At 50.2% G+C, this 25,354-nt stretch overlaps 2 protein-coding genes across 2 annotated transcripts; one reads left to right on the forward strand and one right to left on the reverse strand.

Annotated features, from left to right (window-relative positions):
* The first annotated feature begins 4,616 nt into the window (after positions 1 to 4,616).
* On the forward strand, positions 4,617 to 8,044 carry LOC120711583. The gene is made up of 3 exons (XM_039997169.1): positions 4,617 to 4,769; positions 5,725 to 5,796; positions 5,997 to 8,044. Exon 3 carries the CDS (start codon positions 6,348 to 6,350, stop codon positions 7,779 to 7,781), a length of 1,434 nt encoding a protein of 477 aa, XP_039853103.1. The 5' UTR covers positions 4,617 to 4,769; positions 5,725 to 5,796; positions 5,997 to 6,347; the 3' UTR covers positions 7,782 to 8,044.
* Positions 8,045 to 11,280: 3,236 nt separating this feature from the next.
* On the reverse strand, positions 11,281 to 25,349 carry LOC120711584 (diacylglycerol kinase 5-like). Its single transcript, XM_039997170.1, has 13 exons — positions 25,213 to 25,349; positions 24,505 to 24,727; positions 24,271 to 24,393; positions 24,034 to 24,162; positions 22,699 to 22,784; positions 22,185 to 22,308; positions 21,995 to 22,043; positions 21,588 to 21,670; positions 21,397 to 21,464; positions 12,476 to 12,553; positions 12,132 to 12,219; positions 11,923 to 12,039; positions 11,281 to 11,771 (listed from the first exon to the last, which is right to left on the reverse strand). The coding sequence occupies exons 2-13, from the start codon at positions 24,724 to 24,726 to the stop codon at positions 11,436 to 11,438; spliced, it is 1,503 nt and encodes a 500-aa protein (XP_039853104.1). The 5' UTR covers position 24,727; positions 25,213 to 25,349; the 3' UTR covers positions 11,281 to 11,435.
* Positions 25,350 to 25,354: the final 5 nt, after the last annotated feature.

Genomic DNA, 25,354 nt, shown 5'->3' on the forward strand with positions numbered 1-25,354 from the left:
GAGGAGTATCACTTTCAGCGATCTATTCACAGTCGTCGCCATCGCCTGTTCGTCTTTTTTCACAGCAAGAGGCTCTCCCGAGAAAATTGCCTCGCTTTCCAACTCCGACTAGCAAGCTCTGAAGCTCCAGCTGCAGTGTCCCATCCAACAGGGAGAACATGGCGGCTGGAGCCATGGAGGTGGACATGCAAAATAGTGCACATTGACCGACACAATGGAGCAGATGGAAATTTTCTGGATTGGGAGGGCCCGAGGAGGGGCGGAAATTTTGGCTCCGGATACGGTGCGCGTCCCCGCAGGTACCGGCGCAGGATCTCCGCGGGCCCTATTGCTGTCGACGACGTTGAACCCCAACACCGCGGACTACTCGCTGGTGATCGTCGAGGACGTCTCGGATGACGAGGGCGAGGCTACTGCGCCGGCTGGCGCGGTGGGAGTTGCCACCCAGCCGGCGGGCCCCTCGGCCTCTTCACTGTCAATGCCGGCCGCCCAGATCTAGCTGCGGTGGAGGCTGGGCCGCAGACAGCCAGGGGAGCCACCGCCCCTAACGGCGGCTCGTCGCCCTCGTCCGGGTTTGGGGGAGCGAGCCCTTCTTCTCTCTCACCGGACGCGGCCCCGTTCCACCAATGTCGTTCCAGTGGACGCACGAAGAGCCGTCGATGGGCGGATGAAGACGGCGAGGGGTCCGACGACGACCACCCCACATCCTACCTCGATGCCGTGCGTCGCCCAGCATTGCCGGTGGCTGCGTCCCCATCGCGCACCCAGACTCGTCCAGTCATGGTGCGAGGTCGAGGTGGAATGGGCGTTGGACGGCAAGAACCAGGGCAAAGCCGGAGGGGACGCAGCCGGCCGCGTGCCCAGTTGGTGCACGGCTTGCCTGCCCGGCCGGTGGAGGGTCGTATCCCCGCCCGCCAACTCCTTGGCCGCCGTGGACGAGTCTCCGCCCCCAACGCCGATGGGTGGCGGGACATTCTCCCACGGCTGGAGGCGCAACCTGCGGTCATCAAGGTTCAACATTGCCAAGAATAGCTCCTATAGGTCCGGAGGATCCCTGCAGTGTTTCGCGACAGATGCTTCAATTGTCTTTCCTACTCGCACCGTGTTGCGACTTGTCGGTTGCCACGGCGTTGCTTGCGCTGCCATGGCTTCCGCCACATCGCCAGGGAGTGCAAGCAACTGAGGTCGACGGCGAAGGGTGGCGATCCGCCATGTTGCCCTGTTCGCGGCATCAACTCTTCGGCCTTCCAGCAAGCGACCCGAGGCGATCAGATGGTCTCGGATGGGGCCGTGCGGGGTGCCGCGAAGGGCGCTGGCAGAATCCGCCGCCGTCGCCGGCGGGGGGATGTCAGCATGGGGGCGCCTGCCGACTTTTCCGACAACACCGACAGCGCCACTGTTTCATACCTTTCCCCCATGCCTGATCCACTGGAGTTGGAGTTGTGCGCGGGTGAGGGGCCTCTGGCATGGGTTGACCCCATGTTGGAGGAGCTCGTTGCTTCGCTCGTGCTGACAGCTGGACCACCAGCGGTGGAGTGCTCGTCTCCTCCTCCGCCGGGCGCCTCTCATGGGGTGGATGCATTACTGGGAGACTCCCATTCCCCGGCGAAGGGTGCCCATTGGACGATGGACTTGCCTCCGTTGTCGCCTGTGCAGGAGGGGCAACCCGGCGCCGCGGTGGCCATGACGGACGTCGAGGCGGCGACGAACGTCGCTAACCGCACTCCACCTCAAATGTCATCAGCTGATGAGCCGGTACGTGACACCATTTCCGGGCCGGAGCTGGCGCGTCCTACCTCTTCTTCTCGTTGCAATGTCACGGTGGCGCGGGGAACACGTGAGGCTCTGTTACAGCTGTTACCTGAGGCCAGTTCACCAGTAAAAGAAGTGGTCGCTAATTTTGCACATGATGTTTGTACGGAGGCTCCTCCACCTGTGCTGGTCGCTTCGCCGCCACGACGGCGCTCACGACAGCAACCACAAGACTTCACCATCCGCCGCAACGAGAGGTTGGCACAGAAGTCGCATCATCGTGCTACAAAACTAGCGGTTCAGGCGCAAAATGTGATGGTGAGAAAGCTGGGCCTCACTTCAGACACTCACCCGCCGGATGCCTCATCCTTCCAGCAATTCGAGGAAGTTTTCTCTTCCTCCCTCACTGTTTTGCACTGTGAGGCCTTGGATGCTTTGTTGCCGGTGGGGATGGGCACCCTGGCAACCGGAGTGTGACACCCGTGACTGTGTCATAGATCTTGGGTAGATTACCAGGTCGGACGCTGACTGCCATGTAATTGTCTAACTCTGTGTACCAGGTTCGAAACCAACTTGTATGTTGTACTTTGCTTCTCTTCCTCTTAATGAAAAATATGCTCAAGCACGTTCGCGAAAAAAGGACCGGGCGTGGGGGAAATTTGGGAACAGGTTTTGGCACCTGTTGGAGGTGGGGTTTTCTTGTTCATTCCCAAAATAAGATTTTTAGGAGCATGTTTTGAGCATGGCCGGCTCTAGAGGGTGGGCAGCCGGTGCGCCGGGGCCCATGGAGCTGGGGGCCCAAAGAGCATATATGTACTAGTAGCACTAGGTGAATTCTCCGTAAATATACTATTATTGGATGATGTTGCGAAAGAGTTTAGGTTTGGTTCATTTGTTTGAACAAAGTTGAATTATTGTATAAATTTGATTCAGTTTTATTGAATAGATAGGTGCAAATGATACAATTGGCCCGGCGCTCCCTTCCCCTTCTTCCCTTCTCCTCCCTTTCTCCCTCTGTTCTTGATTTGTGGCGGCGCAAGGGGGAAAAGAGCTCTGGGCTCTAGGGTTTGCGGCGTCTAGGGCTTTTATAGGCGGCCGGGCTAGGGCTTCCCTCGGCACGAATGCCGAGGATCGACGGAGGCGGCCTGGGGGCGCGCGCAGGTGCACGTGGCGTGCATCGCGCGGCTGCCAGGCACAAGGCTAGGGGTTGAGGGCGCGCTGACGGGCGCTGTGCGATGTGACGGCGGCGGGGCGCGGCTGCTAGGCTACGGAGCGAACGGCGTCGGCGGTAAAGCGACGGAAAGCGGCGCTGGGACGAGCGGAGCGGCACATCACGAGGCAGTGGCGGATGGCGTTGGGAGGTTGGGGAAAAGGTAACAGGGCTGCCTGACAGGTGGGGTCCGCTTGGAAGTGGCACAAAGGAGAGAAGGGGAGGTGGCGTGGTGCTGGGCTGAGCCGGTGGCGCGTGGGGTGGTGCTGGGCCGGTGGTAGCGGGCCGAAGGGGCGCGTGTTCGGGCCGTGCAGGATGGGCCAGGCGGGTTGGGCTCGAGGGTTTGGCAGGCCGCCGGTTCAAGGTCTGGGCCAGGCCGGGTTTAAGTATTGGGCTGGTTCAGATAGGAGGTTAAGGCCTGTTAGTTGGTTTAGGGGTTGAGTTAGTATTTGAGTTTAAATTAATTGACTCAAATTAATTTGAACTCCACTAAATCCAAACAAAACATATTCAAACGAAATTTTTAAACAAGGCAGGCTCCAATAAACTCCAACACCAAATAAATCACACTATCAATAATAACCTTATATTTGTTTTAAATTTTAATTTGCTAGGAATTTGGGAGAGTTAGCATTTAGTCTTACATTCTTCTATCTAATAACACAATCACACAATTTTTTTTTTGAAAACTCACATTTTTTAGAAATATAATATTCCATAAAATTACGGGATGTTACAGAGCTACCGCGCGCTGCCGCCGGGCCACCGGGGCCGCAGTCGCCGCGCCGCCGAGCAGCCGCACCGAGCTCGAGCGCATCCGTTGGGAGACGGAAGCCGTTGGCCCGGGGTGGATCTCGTCGAGTGCACCTCGTGTCGAGGACCACAGCTCGCCGCGGGGGCAGGGCCCCTGCTCCACCATGCCGCCGCGAGGCCCGCCGCCGGCCCGAGATCGAGCGGAGGGAGCGGCAAGCTCGGGTGCTGGCGGCGGAGGAGGTAGGGGGGGTGGCGAGCTCCAGGGCATGGCGGCCGTGAGATCCAGGACCGGCGACGAGGAGGTAGGGGGCTGCAACGAGGTGCAGGGCGGCCGTGAGGAGGAGCAGATGGCGACGGTGGAGGAGAAGCAGAGGTGGCGGGGGAGGGGGTAAAATAGTGAATAAAAAAATCTAACATGTGAGTCCCGCGGTCGGTAGTAGGTATAGAGTAGAGATATGGAGAATAAATGAGTGCAGAAAAATTAAATCTAAAGAAAAGAACATGATGACTAGGACGAAAATATTTTTTTAGGATGAATATAGAATAGCGTGAGTGTAAATAGCCTGATAGCAGTAGTGCCACATCTTCCGTCCGGAAGGAGACGCGCGTCCGGACGAGTGTGCTGTAGCATTTCCGTTCTTTTAAACCTCTCTCACTGCGATAGTGTGACTGCTACGCCCACCCACCTCCCCAGCCACCGACGGCCCAGGCCTGAGGCCTGCACTGGCCCTGCCCCGAGTCGCCCCTGCCGGCCTGCCCTCCCGCTCCCAATTCCCCAAACCCTAGGCGGCGGCGCGCGGCACGGCGGCCGGCGGCGAGGGCAGGCACGGCGAGGCGCAGCCGCGGAGGGGCCGCGGGCAACGGCTGGCCGCTGGCCGGCAGCTCGGCGGACGGCGGCTAGGCCTCGGCCTCGGCCGCTCGGCGGCCAGCCGGGCAGGCGGGCCGTGGGTGGCAGGCGCACTGCAGCAGCAGCACCGCACCGCAGCAGGCGCAACCGCGCAAGCATTCAAGAAAGGGGCGAGCCGGCAAGGGCTACCGAGCCCTTAACATCAAGGTTAGTGAAAATTCGTCCATTTTTTGTTGAAAATTGTCGTTGCAATTTTCGAAATTAATGAAAAGTTCACGATAATGTAGTATCACAATGAACAATTTCAGATGTTCCCACTTCGATACATTGATCATTTAGTACATCTATTATCTATATGTTGAACAATTACAAGTTTTGAACAATTACAAGTTATGAACAATTTATGTTGTCGGTGCTCAATTATATGCTATTAATATGTACTTTGGGCTGTCAATATTTTTTACACCATTCGAAATTTTGAATACCCACCTCCCAAATTCTAGGCCCGGCCCTGCTTATGGGCTGTTTTGCTCAATTTGTCGGGCTTCAAATCATTCTTCATGTGGAAGGATATCTCAACACATCAACTACCACAACTTTGAAGTCCTCTTTGCGTGACAGTGATGATATTCCCTTCCATATTCTATCCCTTGCCTGGTCCTTGGATCAGAGGATTCCTGCCCTGTCCCAGTGACCTTAACTTCGGATCGATGCTAGCTTGAGCCATTTGGTTCACTACCGCTTTGTTTCTGAAAGCTAAACATGTGATTTTCTTAACATACGACATGTGGTTAGCTATAACATCAACCAGCGCACTTGCACACCCCCTGCTATAGGAACAAAGAGAGTGAAATAGTGAATGGGCCTCTCAAGTGTGGTGCGGTTGTGGGAAGAGTGGCAGCTGCGCATCCTTGTCTTGGGCAGCCTCTGCATCCAGTGCTTCCTTGCAGCATTTGCCAGTGCTCGTAAGTCACATATTCGGCCTCTGTTCAGATTTTCCATCTGGTTGTCATACTTAGGCAGTGATGCTTTGGCAATATACGCCCTCGCAACGCTTTTCAACCGCCAAAGGAAGCTGCAGCACAGTTCTGCGGTTAGTAGTAGTAGTCATGACCTAGAGGTGTTATGGACATCCGTTCTGCTAATGCACCTTGGAGGACAGGTTACCATTACGGCATACAACATCGAAGACAACGAACTTTGGAAGCGGCACGTTTTGACTGCAATATCCCAGGTCAGGCCCCAACTCCAACATCATAGTAAATCCGTCACAGGGGTTTCATTTCATGCTATGCATTAACTAATTCATATAGTTAAAATAGTCGTGCCATAATTTTCATTTTTGTTTTTTCATCATTTGTGTAAACATTACCATACAAATGTATATAGCTCTGATATGTTTTTTGGGGCTCCACTCGGCTCTTCCCTCATCAGGTCACAGTGGCTATCTATGTGTTTTGTAAGTCATGGTCTGCCTCGTCTGATAAGAGGTTACTTGCTACAGCAATCCTGGTTTTCATTCCTGGGGTTTTCAAATGTTTTGAGAAGCCCTTGGCTCTCAAATGTGCAAGCTTTGATGGCCTAGTTAGCTCTTGGTTTCCTGACAATAGCAGGACCACATCCGCAAACAGAGAACTCGAGCTTGAAGAATATGTACAGAAAGCCAGGGATTCTGTTAAGCGCAACAAAATTCCTGCGGAATTAGAGTTTCACGTGAAACCTCTCCCAGGATTCTTCAAAAAGAAACGTCTCCGTATAGTGCCTGATAAGCTTTTTACAGATGTCATGTATCCCTATTCGGACCGTTTCGCTAACTTGAACTCCTTCTGGTCGCTCTCTGATGAACGAGCTTACATGGCACTAAGGGATGGGCTCTCGATTCTCTTTGATCTTGTTTACATGAAGGATTTGAGTACCAAATCAGTTTACAAGTCTTATTACTATTGTGCTCATTGCACACGGGTGTCGAGTATCATACTGCCAATCGCAGCCATTGGACTCTTTCACAGTAGCCATAAAAAGGTTTATAGAGGCAGCGATGTTATTGTCACATATGTACTATTGTACATCACATTTTTCATAGAGATCTTCTCACTCATCAGGCTTTCATCAAAATTTAGTTGGGGCTGGCCTGAAACGGTTCACCAGCATAGTCTTGTCGGATTCTTTGCCCGCAACAAGAGGCACACCTGGTTGATGAGCATCATGGGATGCTTACAGCTGAAGAACTTTCTTGACAAATACTGGTGTACCTGCAGCTCAGCTAGAGCCATAACAAACTTAGTTCGTGGTCATGTCAAAGATGGATGGCTGGATTACATATTGGATGCTGAGAGTTACAGGGCATTCAGCGACAGCAGGGGCCATTGGACACTAAAGGGGAAGGGATGTGTGCAACTCATCAGTGAGAGCATAGAGAAGCCATTTGATGAAAGCATCCTTCTGTGGCACGTGGCAACCGATTTTTGCTTTCATAGTAAGGGTGTGTCTCCTGATCAAGAATGTGCTAGCCGGGGCAGAGAAATCTCCAACTACATGATGCATCTACTGTTTGCTAACCCAGATATGCTAATGCCCGGCAGCAGAACGAACCTGTTCACGGCTGCCTACAAAGAAATAGAGGACCTCCTGCATGGTGAAGATCTGCCTCTAGTGGACGAGAAGGAACTTGCACAGAAGATAACTGATAAGGTGGCTTCAAGTTCCATTTCCAGAGAAGGCTTTATTCATGACGCCTGGGTTCTTTCTCAAGAGCTGATGCGATTAGGAGATGAGCAGAGGATTTGGGAGGTGATCGAAGGTGTGTGGGTGGAGATGATATGCTTTTCTGCTGGTAGATGCAGGGGTTTCCTGCATGCCAAAAGCCTTGGCTCAGGCGGGGAGTACCTCTCCTTCATCTGGCTCCTGATGTCGCACGCAGGATTGGAGACATTTGCAGAGAGGCAGCAGAGGGTGCAGCTTCGGCTTCCGAAAGAGGAGAGAGTGAAAATTGCAATGCAAAGAATACAAGAAGCTGCAAGTAACCAAGCTACTGACCCATCGACTGCACAAGGCATGGTTCCTGTGAAGGAAGAAGAGAACGCTGCCACTCCAGCAGCAGCTTCTGAAGCCGATGGGACACTAAAGCAAGAAGCGAACTCTGCTACTACATCGGCTTCACAAGGTGAATGCGCTGCCCCTACCTCTGCCCCTGCCGTCGAGATTGTGGTCTCACCGTGAGAGCAAAGTCAGCACCCTTGTTTATCTTCTCGGTATGATGGTTCCTTCCCTTGTTTATCTTCTCGGCATGATGGTTCTCTAATAGAAGTCTTGTAATGTCTGTTCTGTACTGAAGTTCACCTGCATCACGGTTCCCGCACGCCTGACAGCGGCGTGCATAACATTCCTTGTCTCGTCATTTTGTTTCACTAAGTCCGTGCCCGTGCGTTGCTACGGGTGCTAAAAAATAACTTTATAATATAAATAGAGCATGTATTGGTATCTACACGCAATCATACAAATAATAGATTTTAAATTTAACAATCAAAGTACACCACGTTATTCAAATTCACATAACCCACTTTCAAATTGTTTTTTCTGTGATGTGGCTAAGATATTTCTTAACACATTGAGGAAGTATTTTCGAACAGCTTCATTAGTTCCCAAACATAGCAAAACTTGCTCTTCCATTTCAATAAGCAGTGCAAAGTAGCAACCTGAAATTTGAAATTGTTTCTCAAACTTCAAATGTTTCACAAAGCAAATGCATACGACAGATAATGGTTATGTAACATGACAATAATAATTAGGGGCTTTGGCGTTTATGCCCTCATTTTGATGTCTAATGGTGATTTTACCCCTATTTTTTTAACTTTGTGAATTTGCCCTTACGATTTCAAAATGAAGCAAAGATTTACCCCTATTCCGTGTACCTCTCCTAATGGTGTCAACTTTCATTCAAAAAGACCATCATGTCCATCTGCCCAAATGATTTTGCCTCTATTTTTTTGTTGTGGGACATAACTGCTAAACAGCACACGGCTTGTCTTGGTTGAGTCTCTAGCTGCATGCAGGGCGCCATGCATGTACTGCGTTCGCCGCTGCTGCCGCACCCATGGTCGCGCACGCCGCAGACGCCGGCCGCTGCTGCCGCGCCCGTCCCGGTCGCGCGGCGTCCGCCGCCCGCTTCTGCCGCACCCGTCTCGCCGCGTTCGCCGGCCGCTAGTGCGACGCCCGTCCCGCTTGCCCGCGCCGCGTCCGCCGGCCACTGCTGCTACGCCCACCCCCGTCCGGCTCGCGCGCGCTACGTCCGCCGGCTGCTGCTGCCGCGCCCTCGCCCGCCCCCGTCCGGCTCGCGCGCGCCGCGTCCCCCGACCGCTGCTGCCGTGGCCGTCCCTCTCGCGCTCGCCGCGTACCTCGGCCGCACATGCATCGCCCGTCCCACTGGCACGCGCCGCGTCCTCGGGCCGCTGCTACCGCGGCCGTCCCTCTCGCGTACGCCGGCCATTGCTGCAGCGCCTGTCCCGCTCGCGCGCGCCACTTCCACCAAAAATAGCACTTCCGCTGCTGCCGCGTACGGTGAGGACGACGCCGGCACGAGCTGGGACGGGGCCGGCGGAGGTAGTGAGGATGCAAGCCGGGACGGGGCGAGTGGAAGCGGATCCGGCCGCACGGTTGGGGAAGCCAGCGGGCGGAGGCGGCGCAAGCGCGTGGGCGGAGGCGGCGCCAGCGCACGTGTCGAGGCGGCGCTGGCCGCCGACCCTTCCTTCCACTCGAGCGGGCAGAGGCGGATCCGGTCGCACGGGAGGGGAAACCGGTCTGCCGCTGGCCGGGGGTGCGCCGCGACTACGCCGGAACTGGGCCGCGCCCGCGCACGAGGCCGAGCCACGCCGACGCTCGGGCTGGGGTCGAGGCCGGTCCGTCGCCTCGACCCGCGCCGGGGCCGGACCGCCGCCTCGACGCGCGCCGACGCCGGGGCCAGACCGCGGTCTCGACCAGCGCCACCGATCGCGCCGACTCCGGAGCCCGACCGCCTTGACCCGCGCGGCCGCGCCGCCTGGCAGAAAGAGATGAGAGAGACGAGGGTGGGAAGAGATAAGAGAGACACGAGGGAGGTGCTGCCGGGTTGGATGAAAGGATAAGGGGCAATCTAGTCTTTTCCCCCTATTTTGCAAGGTTTTCTTATTTATTTTTAGCTGTTTATTTTGACTGCAGGTGACGGAGCTACAACCAGGGGCAAACGGAGCTTTCAATTTGAAAACACAGGGGCAAATTCACAAAGTTTTAAAAGTGGGGTAAAAATGCAATTGGAGTTGCTAGCAGGGGCAAGAACACCAATCTCCCTAATAATTATGTCTGATCCTGCAATGCAATGAGTCAATAAAAAAAGAGAGAAAATAATGAAAAGACCATAGGACGAGTACCATGTGTCTGTCTAAATAGTTTGGGCCTTGTTTAGTTGCCTTCAAAATTTCAAAACTTTAAGATTCCCCATCACATCGAATGTTTCATGCATGAAGTATTAAATGTAGCTAAACAAAATAATTAATTATACAGTTTGTCTATAATTTGCAAGACGAATCTTTTGAGCCTAAGTAACCCATGACGGGATAATAATTACCAAATACAAACGAAAATGCTACAGTACTTTGCATTCAAAAGTTTGCGCATCTAAACAGGGCCTTGGTTTCACTTATTTACTCTAAGGTCCTGTTTAGTTGGTGAAAAGTTGTTGATTTTGGTATTGTAGCACATTTCGTTGTTACTTGACAAATAATGTCTAATCATAGACTAATTAGACTTAAAAGATTCATCTCGTTCTAATCAGTTAGACTATGTAATTAGTTATTTTTTTAACTGTATTTAATACTTCATGGATGTGTCCAAATATTCGATGTGACAGGTATTGTAGAATTTTTTTTGAAAACTAAACAAGCAAGGTGCTGAAACGGTTACGAATTACTAAATATTCGCACTGAACTGGCTGCACACCAATCATTGTACCCATGGTTATCACTATAATTATTATTACATGCTGCAATCAGATACATCGTTATGTCGCTTTGGCAAGCAGCCAAACAGAGTGTGATTGACCTTAGTGAGACATCTGGGGGTGCATGTCACACCTCCAGGCTACCATTCCAACAATCAAGTGACCATAAGCCAATAAAAAGTGACTAACTATATACATGGTATAAGATGAATTCAATAGAAACCACCACTTCCGATAGCAAGCACATCAATAGAAACTCATTGTCACCTTTTGCAAGGAATGGAATAATGTTGCCAACACTTAGTACAATTAACAAATTACTTATTGTGTAGTCCACCATAACTGCAGTTCATTGTGGCACTATAATCGGTTAGCACCGATATCGGTTAGCGCCTGCGCAATGCCCGGGCGAGGGGCGAGGGCCCCGCCGGATCCCGCGCCTCCCTCCCTAGCCGAGCACCCAGTCGCCGGACCTGGCCTCGGCCGCTGCACTCCGCCACGCCAAGTCGCCAATCGCCCCCCAAACCGGCAAACCCTAGCCCCGGCTCTTGCCTTTGCCTCTTGGTCTCGGGCATTCGTGGGGACCGGGGAAGTCGATGTACTGAAGCGTACCCTGAAAGATTACATTTCTTTTTGAAAATGATTTTTTTTTATTTTTCAAGTAGTGTTACATCGAGGTGATACGAAAGATTACATTTACATATACTAGGAATATATCTACATTAAATATTTGACCACTTTTTAACAAAAAGCAAAGGCTGTATTCTTGAATGGAGAAAAAATGAAAATGTTCGTGTGTTTCTGCAATATACACTACTGGATCCGCTTATACAGGGCTGAGGTAATCATATAGCAAATCAATTCCTATGATCAGAATGCACGCGACAATGCAGAAGCCAAGCTCAACTGAGATGAGCAATGTCGATCTCGTCAGGGAGCTTGAAGGTATCCGCGGCCCCAAACTTCCTCCTGCCATCCTCCCACTCGTCTTCGTCCTCCTCCGCGGCATCCTTGTCTTCGCCATGGCTGTCATGGGCCGGCGATGGTAGCGACAGATCGTTGACGCTCTTGGACCTGCAAGGCTCGTTTGCCAGCATGGTGACCTGCCTGAGGTGGGAGATCTCCACGACGACGGTGTCGTCGTCCTTCGGGAGGGGCTGCTTCCACGGCTCTCCGTCCACCCTCATGAACGTGTGGTCCGCCGCGCCTTTGTGGAACTCGAAACGGACTCTATGGGCCTGCCAAGGAGGATGTTGATACCGGATTTGGATAGCAAGGTCAATCCATGGCAGTGTACCAAACAACCAAAATGGTAATCACATTCCGTTTTCAGTTTGTGTTTTTTATATGTAAGATGGACAAGGAAGAGGTAGCAGAAGCAATTCACACCTGCGCAATGCGAGTACCATGTCCATTAGGGGCCAACAGGACCAGCCCATGCCAGGCGTCACGGAAGCCGACAACCTCAATGAGTCCATCGTCGACAAAAGGTGCAGTAAACTCACTCTACACATTGCCACAACAAACTTGTGAACAAATTACCATGGATTGCAGTTCATGCATGATCGATTGACAGAAATTAAGAAACAGGAACCCACATCTGCTGCTCTCCTTGTGCCAGGCATGCCCCAAGGATTCAGTCCTCCAGAAAAACTAGGAAGGTTCAGACAGACAATTGACCGAATGCTGCAGGAGTCACAAATGCAGGTTACAAACCCATCTGCTGCCTTAGAGCAATACAGATACCCAAGTAGTATTTTGTAAGGCACAACAAACTGAACAGAAAAAGGGAATATTAACAAGTGAAATGCAAGAAGCTTTGATCTGTCAATCATACTCGTAGGAATATATTGATGTATAGGAGAAAAACAAACAGGGATCTGATGAAAGTAAAAGGCATTTTTTTCTCAGAACCCGAAGAGTAAAAGGCCTCAAAAGTTACCTGTGATGAACCTGAAGTTCCTCCCACTGGCTACCAGGTCTTTTCATGACCTTTACCTTTGCAAGTTGAGCAAGGTTCCTGGAAATAAAGCATTCTAGCTTATCATTTATCCACAAAAGGAGAGGAAGGAAAACCTCAAAGATGCACACAGAGTGACAGAAAAGTATATGTTTTAGCAATATCACTGAAGCTATAGCCTCCCAGATTACAAATTCAAATTGCAAAAGATGGTCGCGATTTGGAGCAATGATGAGGAATGTTGAGTACTCTATCCTGCTTGTGATGAGTGAATTGTCAACCGTGCGGTGTGATCGTGCGCTTGATCTTTGGATTGCAGGTACACGGACGTCGAGTGTCGACGGGGAGCTGCCGTGGAGGTGCTGTGGCCGATGGACCGTGCGGTGGACGGCGGTGAAGGGCAGCCGGGACCGGAGCTCGGACCGGGCGGCAGCTGTGCCGTCCACTCCTGGATCGAGGGCGCAAGCGGCGACGGAAGGCGGGTTTCTTGGTTTGCGCCACAAAACCAAGGAGGCGGACGGCGGTTGAAGACGCCAAGTCGTGGAGGTGACGGGCGTCGGTCTCGGGACTGACGGAGGCGACGAGCGTCGACGACGTCTATGGCCTCGCTGCGGGCGAGGAGGTGACGGGCGTCGGGCGGCGTCTAGGGCCGTCAGAAGGCCGAGGCGGGAACGGCGTCTAGGGCCACGACGTGGAGGCGGGAATCTTCCCGCGCGTGAGGTTTTGGCGATTTTCTCAAAACCGGCCACCTACCCGGGTTTCGCGGACCCTCCAAAACCGCGGACTGGATCATCATCAAGACGGCGGCATCGCGGAGAAGACTTTGTTTCGAAGAAAGAACCTCGGCCGTCGGATGAGATCGTGTACAGGGGGTGCTGCAGGCCAACCGGTCTGACCGGTCCCTGGCACCGGTCTGACCGGTCTAACCAACCGGTCTGACCGGTCCAGCGTACCGGTCTGACCGGTCCCGCGGGTATAAATACCCCTTCACTTGTGTTAGGTTAGGTGCGGCTTTTGTATTGTGTCCGTGAATTCTTTTTTTCCCCAGGCCGCCGCCCCTGTGTTCCTCTCCCTCTGTTCTTCTCTTTAGAATAGATTTGGATGATGGATTTGAGAAACCTTGTGTGGATTTGATTGGGAAAGGAGGCCCTAACCTCCTAGTGCCCTTTGGGCTTTTTTGAATCAATCCCATCTCCTCGTTTTGTGCCCTTGTGTGATGAATTTCGATTTCGTTTTTGGTGCACTTGATTGCGAGGAGGCTACAAGTTCTTTGCTGTGATTCCCGTGCTTCTAACCCTATTTTTAAACCCTCTGGAATCACTGGCGTGTTCGAATTCGATTTCTTGAATTCTTGAGAAAACCCCAATCTCTTTTGATCTCCCCCATAATTCTCAAGATTCGTTGATCTTTGGGACGAGATCTTTTGGGGATATGTTCACGGGGTAGGGGCGAAGCAATCCCCCAAGTTTCATCGATTTTCGTGGTCGTTTGGTCGAGATTCACCGTTTGAATCAAAGTTTTTCGGGGTTTTCTGGGTGCCACAAGTCAGACCGGTAGGCAAGACCGGTCAGACCGGTCTGCTAGTTCTTGAACAGCTGTGACCAGTCAGACCGGTCCTGTGCACCGGTCAGACCGGTCCAGGCAGATCAGTTCTGCAGTTTTTCCGATTCGCTTCCGATTTTCTTCGTGGTTTCGCTCGCTCGTTCGAGGCCTTTTGTGTTGGGTTAGCTTTTCAATAGCTACTCCAAACGTTGGTCAGAACGCTTGAGGGCTTGGGCGATTTTGGGACATAGGCCGACGATTCGAATTTCGAAGAAATTTTGATCGGCTCCCATTCACCCCCCCTCTGGTCGCCGGCTTCGGTCCTTCAATTGGTATCAGAGCTTGTTTGAGGTTTTCAGTACCTTAACCGGTTCGAAAACCACTCGGCGACCATGACGAGTCTTGGTAAGATCCCAGTGTTTTCCGGCGAGTACTATGCCTACTGGAAGGTTCGCATGAGAGCCTTCCTGCAGAGCATGGGAGTCGATGTCTGGGAGATTACCACGAACCAGCTTTACGAGGTGCTTGCTGTTCGGACCACACCTCTCCAGGTGACCCAGCACGAGGCTAACGCCAAGGCCGTCAGTGCCTTGTTCGCTGGCGTTTCTCGTGCGGAGTTCTCACGCGTCCAGAGTTTTCAGGAAGCCCACAAAATTTGGACGTGCCTTGAGAACTACCACGAGGGTACACCTCAGTTGAAGGCCAGACTGTTCGAGACTCACCGGCGTGACTACGAGAACTTCACACAGGAGCCGGGTGAGAGCACTGACCTGATGTTCAGTCGTTTTCAGTCGATTGTGAACAAGGTCAATGCGAACAGATCTGCTGGTGCCCTTGAGTACACAGAGCACGATAAGGCCCTCAAGTTGCTTTACGCACTTGATCGCTCTGTGTGGGATCTCAAGGTGAACACCATCATTGAGTCTGCTGGCTATGAGACTCTGACGGTGAACGAGCTTTTCAGCAAGCTCAAGGCCACGGAGGTGGATAACCAGACATGAGCCAAGCTCAATGGTGCCCCTCCTTTCAAGAGCGTCGTTCTTATGACTGGCCCAGGTGGATCGAGCTCTAACGCTGACTCTGTTCTTGGCTTTTCTCTTGCCTCTTTGCCTTCTGTTTCAGATGAGCAGCTGGAGACGCTGGGCGACGACGACTTGTGCCTTCTGATCAGCAAGTTCCAGCGTGTCTACCACAACAGGCAGAGGAAGAAGAATCCCGGGTGCTACAACTGCGGTGATCTGAACCACTTCATCGCCGATTGCCCCAAAAAGTGCGGCGGTGGCCAGAACAACTCCTTCGACTACTACCGCCACCGCGACCGCGATGAGGAAGGCTCCAACAAGGAGCGTCGGCGCCACAAGCACCGCAGTCGTGACCGGGGAGGACGCTTCGACAAGGAGTCGCTCATGAAGCGCTTCCAGTACAAGGCCAAAAAGCGGGAGAAGGCCTTCCTGGCGCAGCTCAGCGCCTCGACAAGAGCTCCGACACCGACCGCTCTTCTTCACCGACCTCCGACGACGACAACAACAAGAAGAAGAAGCGGGACAAGGAAGCCACCGGCTTCATTGGCCTTTGCTTGGCGGCCGGTCGGCGCAAGAGCTTCTGCACCATGGCGGGCGAAGCCGATGGTGCTCGTGCGTCTTCGGGTGGACATGCTACACCGACGCACTCCGGCTCTTCTCCTGGATCCGAGAGCGATTCAGAGGTAAACTCCACGATCGACCTGCTTGATATAGAGGTTAGGGAGTTGTATGCCGCTCTCGACAACCAGAAGAGGCTGCTTAAGGAAGCAGCTAGAGAGCGTAGAAAGCTTAGGGCTGAGCTGGCTTGTGCTAGGGAGAAATCTAGTGAGGATGAGTGCGTTGGCTGTATATCTCACATGAACGATCTTGTTGCTCTCCGTACAAAGCATGATGAGAACGTCGCGAACTTAGATATTGCTAAGACTTCACTTTCTGACGTGTCTCACGAGCTAGCCAAGGCCAAGCATGAGTTTGAACTTGTCAAGGACGCTCCCATTATTAGTGATGTGCGTGAATGCGATGAGTGTTCTATTTTCAAGTCTGATCTAGCTTCTTTGCAGTCCAAGTTTGCTATTGTTGTTTGTGAATTAGAGGAGCTTAGATCTAGGCCTGCTTTGCTTGGCGCTTGTAAGTTTTGTCCCACGCTTAGGTTGGAGCTAGAGGAGAAGAACGCTTTGATCAAGTCTTTTGAAAAGACTAAGGTCGTAGAGTCTAGCCCACCTATTGACTGCTCTGTTTGCCCTGGTTTGATTGCTGATTTAGATAGTCTTGCGGTAGAGAAAGCCAACTTAGAGAATGAGAATACCTATCTTAGGGCGATTCTGAGTTGGGTCTCTAGCAGTGAGCCGCAGTTGGGCATGATGATTAAGCAGTTCAAGCGTGGTGATGGGTTTGGGGTCAGTTACACATACACGAAGTCAGACTTTGACAAGTTGTATGGTAAGATTGACAAGGCTGCTGGAAACACTGCTAGCACGAGCACGCAACCTTCGCTTGTTGACCCCGCGGATGGTGTGCTTAAAGAACCACTGAAAGCACCTCCGCAGAAGCAGGTTTGGGTTCCAAAGCCCAATGAGCTGAGGAACTCCCTCGACACGCTCCCTGCTGCCACAGCCCAGGTTGCCCAGAAGAAGAGGGCTGCTCCTCCCCGTCCGCAGGCTAGGCCTCCACCTCCCAAGCGTGAGATGAGGTACCACTGCGAGTTCTGTGACAGGGAAGGTCACCTGGAGGAGTTTTGCTTCAGGTGGAAGCGGGCTGTGAGGAGAGAGCTGGAGAGACGGAACGCGGACATGTACTCTGCTCGGGTGCATGGTCCTTCTCGGCGTGGTGATAGGCGAGATGCTAGGGCGCGCCGTGTAGGTGGAGGTCAGGGAGACGGCGGTGGTTACCGTGCTCCAGCGGGTGGTCGCTTTTGCCGGTCGTGCTCCTGGTCGTTTTCAGTACGGCTATGGACCACGAGACCGAGGCTTTGGAGGAGGTTTTGAGGCTCCACGCTTTCCTCGCGGTGGTGTTCGTCAGCCTCGCAGTAGAAGGGATAGGGGATACGCTTTACCTGACTTTGCTTACCCTTCTGTAGAGCAAATGGCTCGTCACTGGTTTGCTTCTAACTTTGCTAACCCCAGTGTCGAGACGTTTGCTCCTCCTATGTCTCGTTGGTGATGCAGGTTGGAGGCTTGGAGAACAAGTGCTCCATTGATTTTGGTCTTATGCAGGTTTGATCAAGACTTGATGGTTCTCCAAGGCTGTTGGATAGCCCGTGGTGGTTTGTGTATCATATGTACATTTGAGTTTGCCCTTTGAGTTCTTTGTACATTTTCTGCTTGTGACATGTTGTAGATTCTTTATCTCATACTTGCTTTGCTTGCTAGGTCTGTACTTGTGCTATGGTGGACTAGCCACTCTGTATGCTAGTTTTTGTGGTTTTCATCTTGTCTTGACTCTTGCTAGCTCAGGGTGTGTGCTTTGTCCAGTCCCCTCATGCTTGTGTAGCTTTTGCTCCTTAGGTCTGGTTGCTAGCTCAAATATCTTCTTCATATAGTCTTGCTGCCTTGGTTCATGTTGTTGAGTGCCTTTAGATTATTCTAGGGATATTTTTTTGTCTTGATATGTTCTAGAGTGTCTTTTGGTTTACTTTTGCATGTAGCTTGACTAACACCTAACCGTTTGCTTGAGTCTTGCTCTGGATCTTTGGTGTTTGCTATTTCCTTGTGTCCTAGCTTCTCTTGTGCTAGTTATCACTTGTTGAGGGGGAGCTCTACCTCAGGTGCCGATGATGATCCGGAGTTACTGCGCCGGCTGCAGCTCCGGCCCCTTCTGTTTCGACTACCTCAGCTCAGGAGGACGATCCAGTACCACTACTTCCACTTCGATCGTTCACCTCTACAAGAACCTGTTCGAGCAGAAGATGGATCCGCTGAGGACGCAGGGGAGGTGACCTCGAGCTTGCTATGCTCTAGGTCCAGCGGGATCTTCATCGAGGTATGTGAGCGTTCGGCTTGTACGTTTTCCTCTCAGGATGGACTTGTGGTTTTCTGATTATTGCCTTTTCCATGGTACTCAGTCGGATACATGTGGTCTAGTCCTGTGTGTCTTTGAGCCTATGTTTTTGCTGAGTGCTTCATTTGCTTAGATTTTGGTTTGTCTTTGTCTTTCCCTTAGTTTTAGCTTGGTTAGTTGCATTGTGCATATGCATTGTACATGTTTGCATTTTGCATTGTCTCACTTGCACTAGCATTCTTGTATACATTGCTATGATCTTCTAGTGCCTGCTAGTGTGAGTTGATAAACTTGATCATGTATAGCTTGCTCCATTGTGTATATGACATCATCTGAGTTAAGCTATTTTGCTTTGAAAATCTGAAAACATGATCACCCTGTTTTGGCTACTAGCATGTTAGGGCGTGTTGATATGCTTTGCTATCTTATTCATGCTATTATAGCCTTTCGTTCAGCAATTCATACTAGAAATGATCTAAATCTGATAAAATTGCTTGAACTATTCTTGAAATGGTTTGAGAAGATCCAGGTGGGATTGCTTGTCGCACTGATCGAGCTTTCGAGACGGCTCACTTTGCACTTGTGAGAACCCGGGCAAGGCTGTGCATGACTGAAACGAGTGTTTTAAGCTTCTGATTGTCTTTTGGCATAGGCTTAGCCTCGTTGCTAAGTAAAGCATGACAAGCTTTCAACCCCTGGCATTGAGAATTGCATGATATAAATTTGATTGAAAAATGAATGTTGGGAACTTGTTTTGGCTGGTTTGACTCACCTGTATGAGTTTGAGCAGCACTGATTTCCATTTCCTACCTGTTAGTGCTAGATTATGGGTGATGCTTTTATTTCTCCTAAACTGAACTTGCCTAGCTCTAGACTGATTTGATATACCATGTTGGGCTAGATGCAGGTCTGGTTTATGAATGCACACGTGCTTGAGACTAGATGTTGCTCATATCTTTGTATCCCTGAATGCTTTCACTTACACCTCCTGCATCGCATTCATTGCATAGCATCTGTTCAGGGGGAGTCTCAGCTTCAGGGGGAGCTTTGGGTCTTTTTAGACTTGATGTGTGCATGTGCCAACAAGGGGGAGAATTTTGGGAGAAGTGATCGAACAAGGGGAGACTTGTTTGATTTTTGAAAAACTTGTTGTGCACAGGGCTTTGAGAGTGCATCATCTTGGGAGAGTTGCACTTGTGAGAGGGAAAAACTTTGCTTGGTGTGCTTCTGCTTTGTTCTTGGCTCCTGGTTTTCCTCGTTCTTCCTCTGCTTCTTGCATGACTGCGTCGAGCATTACCTCTGTCTTTGAGGAGTCATGTTTTGGATTTTGATCGATTGCGTCGAGCCGTTGACCTTGTCTTAGGGGATCGATCTCTGCTTGAGTAAGTGACTGTTTCTGTTTTTCTGAGCTTTGTGTCACTTGCTTGAGTTCTTCACTTCCTTGCTTCTCTTTTTATCACTTCTCTGCTTTCAGGTGGTGTGTTGACAATGCACTCATCAAGGGGGAGATTGAGAAATGTTGAGTACTCTATCCTGCTTGTGATGAGTGAATTGTCAACCGTGCGGTGTGATCGTGCGCTTGGTCTTTGGATTGCAGGTACACGGGCGTCGAGTGTCGACGGGGAGCTGCCGTGGAGGTGCTGTGGCCGATGGACCGTGCGGTGGACGGCGGTGAAGGGCAGCCGGGACCGGAGCTCGGACCGGGCGGCAGCTGTGGCGTCCACTCCTGGATCGAGGGCGCAAGCGGCGATGGAAGGCGGGTTTCTTGGTTTGCGCCACAAAACCAAGGAGGCGGACGACGGTTGAAGACGCAAAGTTATGGAGGTGACGGGCGTCGGTCTCGGGACTGACGGAGGCGACGGGCGTCGACGGCGTCTATGGCCTCGCTGCGGGCGAGGAGGTGACGGGCGTCGGGCGGCGTCTAGGGCCGTCAGAAGGCCGAAGCGGGAACGGCGTCTAGGGCCACGGCGTGGAGGCGGGAATCTTCCCGCGCGTGAGGTTTTGGCGGTTTTCTCAAAACCGGCCACCTACCCGGGTTTCGCGGACCCTCCAAAACCGCGGACTGGATCTTCATCAAGACGGCGGCATCGCAGAGAAGACTTCGTTTCGAAGAAAGAACCTCGGCCGTCGGATGAGATCGTGTACAGGGGGTGCTGCAGGCCAACCGGTCTGACCGGTCTAACCAACCGGTCTGACCGGTCCAGCGTACCGGTCTGACCGGTCCCGCGGGTATAAATACTCCTTCACTTGTGTTAGGTTAGGTGCGGCTTTTGTATTGTGTCCGTGAATTCTTTGTTTCCCCAGGCCGCCGCCCCTGTGTTCCTCTCCCTCTGTTCTTCTCTTTATAATAGATTTGGATGATGGATTTGAGAAACCTTGTGTGGATTTGATTGGGAAAGGAGGCCCTAACCTCCTAGTGCCCTCTGGGCTTTTTTGAATCAATCACATCTCCTCATTTTGTGCCCTTGTGTGATGGATTTCGATTTCGTTTTTGGTGCACTTGATTGCGAGGAGGCTACGAGTTCTTTGCTGTGATTCCCGTGCTTCTAACCCCGTTCTAAACCCTCTGGAATCACTGGCGTGTTCGGATTCGATTTCTTGAGTTCTTGAGAAAACCCCAATCCCTTTTGATCTCCCCCATAATTCTCAAGATTCATTGATCTTTGGGACGAGATCTTTTGGGGATATGTTCACGGGGTAGGGGCGAAGCAATCCCCCAAGTTTCATCGATTTTCGTGGTCGTTTGGTCGAGATTCACCGTTTGAATCAAAGTTTTTCGGGGTTTTCTGGGTGCCACCGGTCAGACCGGTAGGCAAGACCGGTCAGACCGGTCTGCTAGTTCTTGAACAGCTGTGACCGGTCAGACCGTTCCTGTGCACCGGTCAGACCGGTCCAGGCAGATCAGTTCTGCAGTTTTTCCGATTCGCTTCCGATTTGCTTCGTGGTTTCGCTCGCTCGTTCGAGGCCTTTTGTGTTGGGTTAGCTTTTCAATAGCTACTCCAAACTTTGGTCAGAAAGATTGAGGGCTTGAGCGATTTTGGGACATAGGCCGACGATTCGAATTTCGAAGAAATTTTGATCGGCTCCCATTCACCCCCCTCTGGTCGCCGGCTTCGGTCCTTCAAATGAAAAAAAACATAAAATTAATAGCTAGTACAGTTAAAGAACAAAGAAGACCACCCTCCCCTTCCCATGCTCCTTCGGCAGTCTAATTTCATATGTAACGCTAAACATGATCAAGATAAGAGGCTCCATTAGTCATGGACGGCAAGCATCACACAAGCATTGCAACGTAGCAGATGTTTCTTTGATCCGGAATTATGATAAATTAGTGAACTTTACCTTGATGATGGTTGACTTAGAGAAGCGCAAAACCATCCTTGTTTAAGTCCAAGCTTAGCATATGTACCCTGTAGACAATTCAAAAGGTCCAGCATAACTTAAATAATACTGGATGGGCATTTGACTTAATCAAATGAGAGAAAATATAGTAAAGAAACTGAGCCCACGAACCTATGAAAAATAAAAATTACCTGATTTGTCAGCTGGTTCCTGAACTTCTCTGGATTCCTCTTCCTTTCAGAATGAAATGCATAAGACACTTCTGCATCCATCCCTGCAACATGAGAAGTCATGCGTGTCATGATTAACTGTTGACTCAGTGGAGTCTGGATTGTTTTTTTTTTTATGTTGTTAAAAGGATTTCGTGAGAAATATGGATTAAAAAAACATAAAATGGTGATCTGCCATCACATTAATGGCAGTAGATCTGCAGTAGCTTCCTTAGTGGGTCAGTAAAATCACTATCCTTGGTATCATGAACTAGCACCCAGCATCGCAGATCAAGATAAAAATACAAATACACAATTGCATAGTTTGAGGTAAAAAATAGTTTTCCCCTCATTTCAGAAATATACAGAGGAGATTGACAAAGCCTTACCCATGCTAAAATAATTCCAAATTCCTCCACGGAATGTGTGGTAACCTTCCTGTAGTAAAGAAGAATCATCAAGGAAGCTTTGAATTAATTCCAGTAACCAAATGTCTTTGCCAGTAATGGTGCATACACATTATTTTAAACAAGTATAATCCCATAAGAAAAGAATAGCAACACAAAAAGGACATCTTACCATATTGAAGGAGTCACCACTTGAGACACGGTGAAATGCATGCAACGAGTGAGGCAACTCTAATGGAGCAATAGGATCACATGGACCTTCTTTTGGAACTCGCATTCTCAAAATGATGTGCCAACTGAAACATCAAAGTGTGCATTAAATGGAACCTGCCTAGGCATGAAATAGAGAAGAATAAGCATGATTAAACTGGGGAAGGACATCAACATGAAGAGTTAATTATTTTAATTGCAATTTCCTTAGAAGCAGTAGATAAATATATTAGAAGAAAAAGCATGCTGCATTATTGAATCACATATTAGACAAGTTTATTTTTGGCTGCAAACACACAGGAGGGCTGCATTTTTCATTACTAAGAAAAATAGTTTCCTACAGACTTCCACAAGAATGTGGGCTAGATAAGCACAAACAGAAGATTATTAGGCAAATTCAGCAATATTTTCATCCTCGTGACAAGCATTAGATATGTTTAAAAAACTAACAATGAACTCTATATTTCAGGCAGTACCTATCAATCTTAATTTCTTTTGCATGCTTAACTAGCCCAAGGAACGATTTTACAGCCTCTTGGTCCGTAGAAGGATTCTTCTTTCCCTGCAACATTGAATTCAACACAAATTATGTTCTTTTCTTACATGCATGCAAGGTCGCAGGCTAAAATTCAGGTGAGAAAAAAGAGCCAGTACAACAACAACAACATAGCATTTTTTCTCAAGCAAGTTGGGGTAGGCTAGAGATGAAACCCAAAAGAAATAAAGATCATGGTTCAGTCACATTGATAGCTAGTCTCCAAGCACTCCTATCCAAAGCTATCTCTTTAGAGATATTCCAATCCTTAAGGTCTCTCTTAACCGACTCATCCCAAGTCAGTTTAGGTCTACCTCTACCCCTCTTTACATTATCGACCCGCTCAAGAACCCCACTACGCACCGGCGCCTCAGGAGACATCCGTTGGACATGTCCAAACCATCTCAGCCGATGTTGGATAAGTTTCTCCTCAATTGGTGCCACCCCGACCCTATCCCGAATAGCTTTGTTTCGGACTCTATCCCTCCTTGTGTGCACGCAAAACCACCGCAACATCCACATCTCTGCTATACTCAGTTGCTGGACATGTCGCCTTTTTGTAGGAGCGAGTCCATCAATAAAATTGTACTTGCATGACCTGCTAGAACCCAAAATGGTGAAACAACTTTACAAAATCTTCTACACTCGCCAAAGGGTGCTTAGCCTAGCGGTTAAGACACTCGAGCGGCACTCCACAGGTCCTGAGTTCGAATCCCCGTGGGAGCGAATTTCAGGCTGTGGTTAAAAAAATCTTCTCGCCGGTCCCGTGTGCCAAAGCACTGGTTAAGAGCCGGCCCAGGTCGGCCTGAGGACCGTGTATGGCCCAGGCAATTCCCAGGGGTTACGGTTCCCAGTGTCAGGGCGGGGCTGGGGTTCGGGGATTTTCTCGGTCGGGGAAGCCGAGGCTTCTTCTTTGCTTAATACCGGTGGGGCGGTCTTTCCCCACCCGGCCGAGTTTTTTAGTTTTTTTTTTAAATCTTCTACACTCACAGCAGCATAAACCAACAAAATAAACATTAAAAAAGTAAGTTGATCCTACGCAAAGCACTAAAAAGTAGTAGACATGTAGTATTCAAGTAACAGAGGGAAGACACAGTCATTGGTGCACCAGCATAGACCTTAGGTAGGTGAATCACCTTTTTTTTTTCTTTCTGCTATCTTTTATCATGGATGAGAAAATATATAAATAGCCTCCCAATCCCCTTTTGTGTGGAACATATGGGACACAAAAACATAAGATAAATACATTTTATTAGAACCGTTGCTGACCACCTACCCATCCAAATGAAAAGGGGAGGTTATTTCCTGTTCCCAGAGGCACAGTCGCAACTGGAGGTGGGTGAGCAAGCTTAAGGTCACTGACCACCCCAAGCAGCCAGCTAGCTGTACCATCACCGCCTGCAACCTAGTTGAATTCCGTTGAGTCAAGAAAACTAAAATGGCAAAGGCGAAGAGACAGCCATCTCTGTATAATATAATCTGAATTCTGAGAGTGTTAACGCTCACAATTAGCCTCAGCCCTCAGCCTCCTCCAAATTTGAACAGCAAGAATGTCTCCTTCCATCTTGAGTCTTTCAAGATTGACATATAAACGGTGCAACACCTTATCTGGAGCCTCTTCTGAGAGGTCAAAAACCTGAAAATAACTGAGCAGCTCTCACAATAGTGCCACATCCACAATGCTACTATGGACAGATGAAAAGTGCATTTCCATGCTCTAGTATTTACAAAAGGGCAGAACAGGTACCTGCGCTTCATTGAGGAGCTCACGGTATGTTTTGATCAAACTACTTCCAAGTTGGCCGCCGGACCTTGAGTTGATGAACACTACTACAGGACAGGGAGGGGCATGATCGACAATCACTTGTTGGGCATCAGGCTTCAGAATGTAATCTGGAATGTGGTATTCCTCCAAGGGGCCACATGGCTTAGAACAAGAACCAACCACGATATCTGCCTCCCCTTCCATCCTGCAAAATATGTTCTGCGCAATTTTAATGGGCTCACTCCCCCAAATAGGAACCAGGTGTTACAAATATGAACACCACTGAAATTTTAGCATCACCAATCTACAAGACTCATGACTAGATTTGGGCACATCGAGATTACAAGAAATGGAGAATGAAACGGAATGTGTGTTCCCTCGCGATTCACTACCCTTGCAATTTTCCTCCTCAAACAAGATTTAGGGTTGTAATATTATGGACCATTATATGTAAGAATCTTGTAATAGTTTTGGGCGTACCAATCTACTAGTATCTATCATTTACAGTACAGATACGCAACCAGGGGTGGATCCAGCATAGGACATGGGTGTACATATATATACACCCTAAAAGATTTTGCAAAGAATCGAATTTAGTGGAGATGTAATACATCTATACACTTATAATTGGGTCAGATCCGAACAAAATAAGGTTTCACCCGCAAAAAAAAAAGAATAAAATTAGCTTACACAAGGCTTTGGGGAGATCGATTTCGCACAGCGGGAAGGGAAGGCGACGGAATGGAACCGAAGTGCGTCCCTGGTGGACGTTCGTCGCCGCCGCTGAGGCGACGAAAACCTCGCGTAGGATGGCGCCGCTCGCCCAAACGCC

This window comes from Panicum virgatum, chromosome 6K, assembly GCF_016808335.1.
Source record: "Panicum virgatum strain AP13 chromosome 6K, P.virgatum_v5, whole genome shotgun sequence".
Taxonomy (NCBI): Eukaryota; Viridiplantae; Streptophyta; class Magnoliopsida; order Poales; family Poaceae; genus Panicum; species Panicum virgatum.

Coding starts and splice junctions, on each gene's coding strand:
- LOC120711583 (XM_039997169.1), top strand. CDS start 6,348: ATGTATCCCTATTCGGACCGTTTCGCTAACTTGAACTCCTTCTGGTCG.
- LOC120711584 (XM_039997170.1), bottom strand. CDS start 24,726: ATGGAAGGGGAGGCAGATATCGTGGTTGGTTCTTGTTCTAAGCCATGT. Junction 24,163..24,270: donor GGAGGAGGCTGAGGGCTGAG/GCTAATTGTGAG, acceptor GAATTCAACTAG/GTTGCAGGCGGTGATGGTAC. Junction 22,309..22,698: donor AAAGAAATTAAGATTGATAG/GTACTGCCTGAA, acceptor TTGATGTTTCAG/TTGGCACATCATTTTGAGAA.